The sequence below is a fragment of the Octopus bimaculoides genome, chromosome 11 (assembly GCF_001194135.2).
Source record: "Octopus bimaculoides isolate UCB-OBI-ISO-001 chromosome 11, ASM119413v2, whole genome shotgun sequence".
Classification (NCBI taxonomy): domain Eukaryota; kingdom Metazoa; phylum Mollusca; class Cephalopoda; order Octopoda; family Octopodidae; genus Octopus; species Octopus bimaculoides.
Window position 1 is genome coordinate 43,293,516 of NC_068991.1, and position 2,534 is coordinate 43,296,049.

Sequence of the window (2,534 nt, forward strand, 5' to 3'; positions counted from 1 at the left end):
CCCCTCTTTGTAATATAGAATCCTGAGATATTTTGTGATGGTACAACTGCTGTTGATAAGGCTAAGTTTGTATATTTTCTGTTAGTAGCCCAAGTAACAATTTTAAGTTGGATGCAAATTTGATTAATTACAACCAGTTGATACTGATATGATTTTTTTTACGTAGCTTTATTTTACTATTTTGAAAATTTTGCATAGGTAGGAATATTTTTATGAAACCCACTTATTTCTTGCAGATGAAAAAGAAAAGAAAGCCCAAAAAAGAAAGCGTTCCCGTTCCAAAGAAAGGAGGTCAAGAGATCATTCTCGTCGTTCAACATCTCGGTCTCGTGATCGTGGAAGGCATTCACCAAGGTTTGACTGCTTTTACAATAGCTTTCAGAAATTTTTTCATTCTATTGATATTACTAGAGAAAAATATTTACATTGGACTAATCATTCACATGAGTTGAGTTTAATGTAGGAGTAATAATGGATAATGCCAAATAAAAATGGATTTCAGAATATTTTCAAGGTTTCTACTAAAAGGAAATTGCTTTAAAATCTAATCTACTCTATGCAGGTGTGAATCAAACTAAATATTTGGTTTGAAACACTATTTGTAGGGATATCCAGTAAAGATGGAAACATTTATCACAATATTGCTTAGGAAATTAGTTTGTATAATTATTAATCTAAGAATCTGTATATGAACCCTCTGGTCAGTTGTTTGAATTGCTAGAAATAACAATTATTTCAAATTGCATTACGGTCCTTAAAGGGCACTGGATAATGTCCTGAATGCATTGCTAGAAAAGAAAACTTTGCTGAAATCCCTATTGAACTAGGCTAACATAGGACTAAACAACTAGGTCCATGAACAATATTACCGTTTTGTTTGTGCTCCTTTTATTGTAACTATGGCTAACGTTAGATATTTTTCTTCTATCTTGAGGCTGGTATGTATTGTAAAACCAAACTTGCTGATTTGTTCCAATTGTTACATATGCTATGCATTTAATTTGCAGGAGAAGTCCTACAGCTAAAAAAGTGGAAATGGAAGATGACAGTTGGGTTCAATCAACTGAAGTTATTTTGGACAGATGTAAGTTTTTTCTTCACAAATTGTCTTTATTCAAAGCTCATCATCTTGTAAAACCTTTGCTATGTACTAAAATAATTTTCGTATTTTATTTCATTTTCATTCTGAAATTTTAATTATTCAGATAATTCTGACTTGAATCTTCGTATTGATGAGAGCAATGTTAAGGCACACCCCCTCACTGCAGATGGTTTTGCTTTTATGTGGGCTGGAGCACGATCAAGTTATGGTGTCATAAATGGCAAGATTGCTTTTGAAGTTAAAGTGAGTGTTCAACATTAAGTTCTAATTGACATAAGTATTAGATTCTAAATTATTGATATTAAATTTGAGACTTTCATGACTCAATTTTTGTTTTGATTTCTTAAATTTGAATTGTTGAAAGGTTACAAAATACAAACTAACCAAGTAGACAAATGAGCATCTACTCATTTGACTATATGACTAACTAAAGCTTTGACTGAAGTAGTTAGTCCTATTTATTTGTGATTATCATAAGAAAAAAAAAATTATAGATTTGATTGCTAATTTGAAATATTTGTGGATAAGGAGAAACTATAAGCTGAAATTATTTCCACTTCAGATTGGAGAAGAGCTCAATGTCAGTCATTTGCCATCAGAAGAACCAAATCCGAATGTTGTTAGAGTTGGTTGGTCAACAGATGCCTCAAATTTACAATTAGGTGAGAATATTCAATAGTTATATCTTTTCTAGAAGTTAATTTTATTAGCCCTTTTGTTACCAATCTGCCTGAGACTACGTCTGGATCTAGGATACAAGCATCCCGTTTTAAAGTGAGCTAAGTTCAAATCTTCCATCAAAATTTCATACTGATTTAAGTTTTAAGCACCAGCTTAATAATGAAATTATTTCACAAATTAATTGATGCAAAGGTTGTATATTCAACAGAAATATGGTAATGAAAAGGTTAAAACACTCGACTTAAGCAGTATTTTGTATTTTCATACCTTGTTTAACCCTTTCGTTACCAAGCCGCCCGAAAAAAATTTTGTTTCATGTGACCAAACCGCCCGTAATCACCTATTCATATTTAAATGAGAATATCTGAGCAAATCTCGGTAGTACATTCGTGAAAACAAGTGATTATTTGTGTAAACAGTTCAGTAATAGTTTTGTACGATGATCAACGTGCTTTTTTAAATTTTGTGAATTTTGGGAGATTTTTTTCCAAATTTGTTCCTGTTGTGTTTTCAAAATTTGTAATCCTGACAAAAAAATGGATGCGAATTTTATTCTGTCAAGCAGCGAGTCAGAATTCGAAGGATTTTCCGTTGAAGGCCTTGATAAATTTAACTCTGTAACCGAAAAAAAAAAAGCACGTGGTATTTGATAATGAATCTGAGGTTTCATTTTCCGAAAATGAAAGCAGTGAATCCAAGAGCTCCGATGATAGCGATAAAGAGAATGAATTAGTACCGGAATGGAGTGAAA

The 2,534-nt window shown here is 31.9% G+C and overlaps 1 protein-coding gene across 3 annotated transcripts in view; it reads left to right on the top strand.

The window, feature by feature from the left end:
• LOC106882998 (heterogeneous nuclear ribonucleoprotein U-like protein 1) overlaps positions 1-2,534 on the top strand; it is a 24,754-nt gene that overhangs the window by 7,600 nt on the left and 14,620 nt on the right. For all 3 annotated transcript variants that reach the window (XM_014933851.2, XM_014933852.2, XM_014933853.2), the window contains exons 4-7: positions 237-354; positions 1,008-1,084; positions 1,206-1,345; positions 1,665-1,764. In XM_014933851.2, the coding sequence (XP_014789337.1) occupies positions 237-354; positions 1,008-1,084; positions 1,206-1,345; positions 1,665-1,764 (435 nt within the window). The remainder of the gene's footprint in view (positions 1-236; positions 355-1,007; positions 1,085-1,205; positions 1,346-1,664; positions 1,765-2,534) is intronic.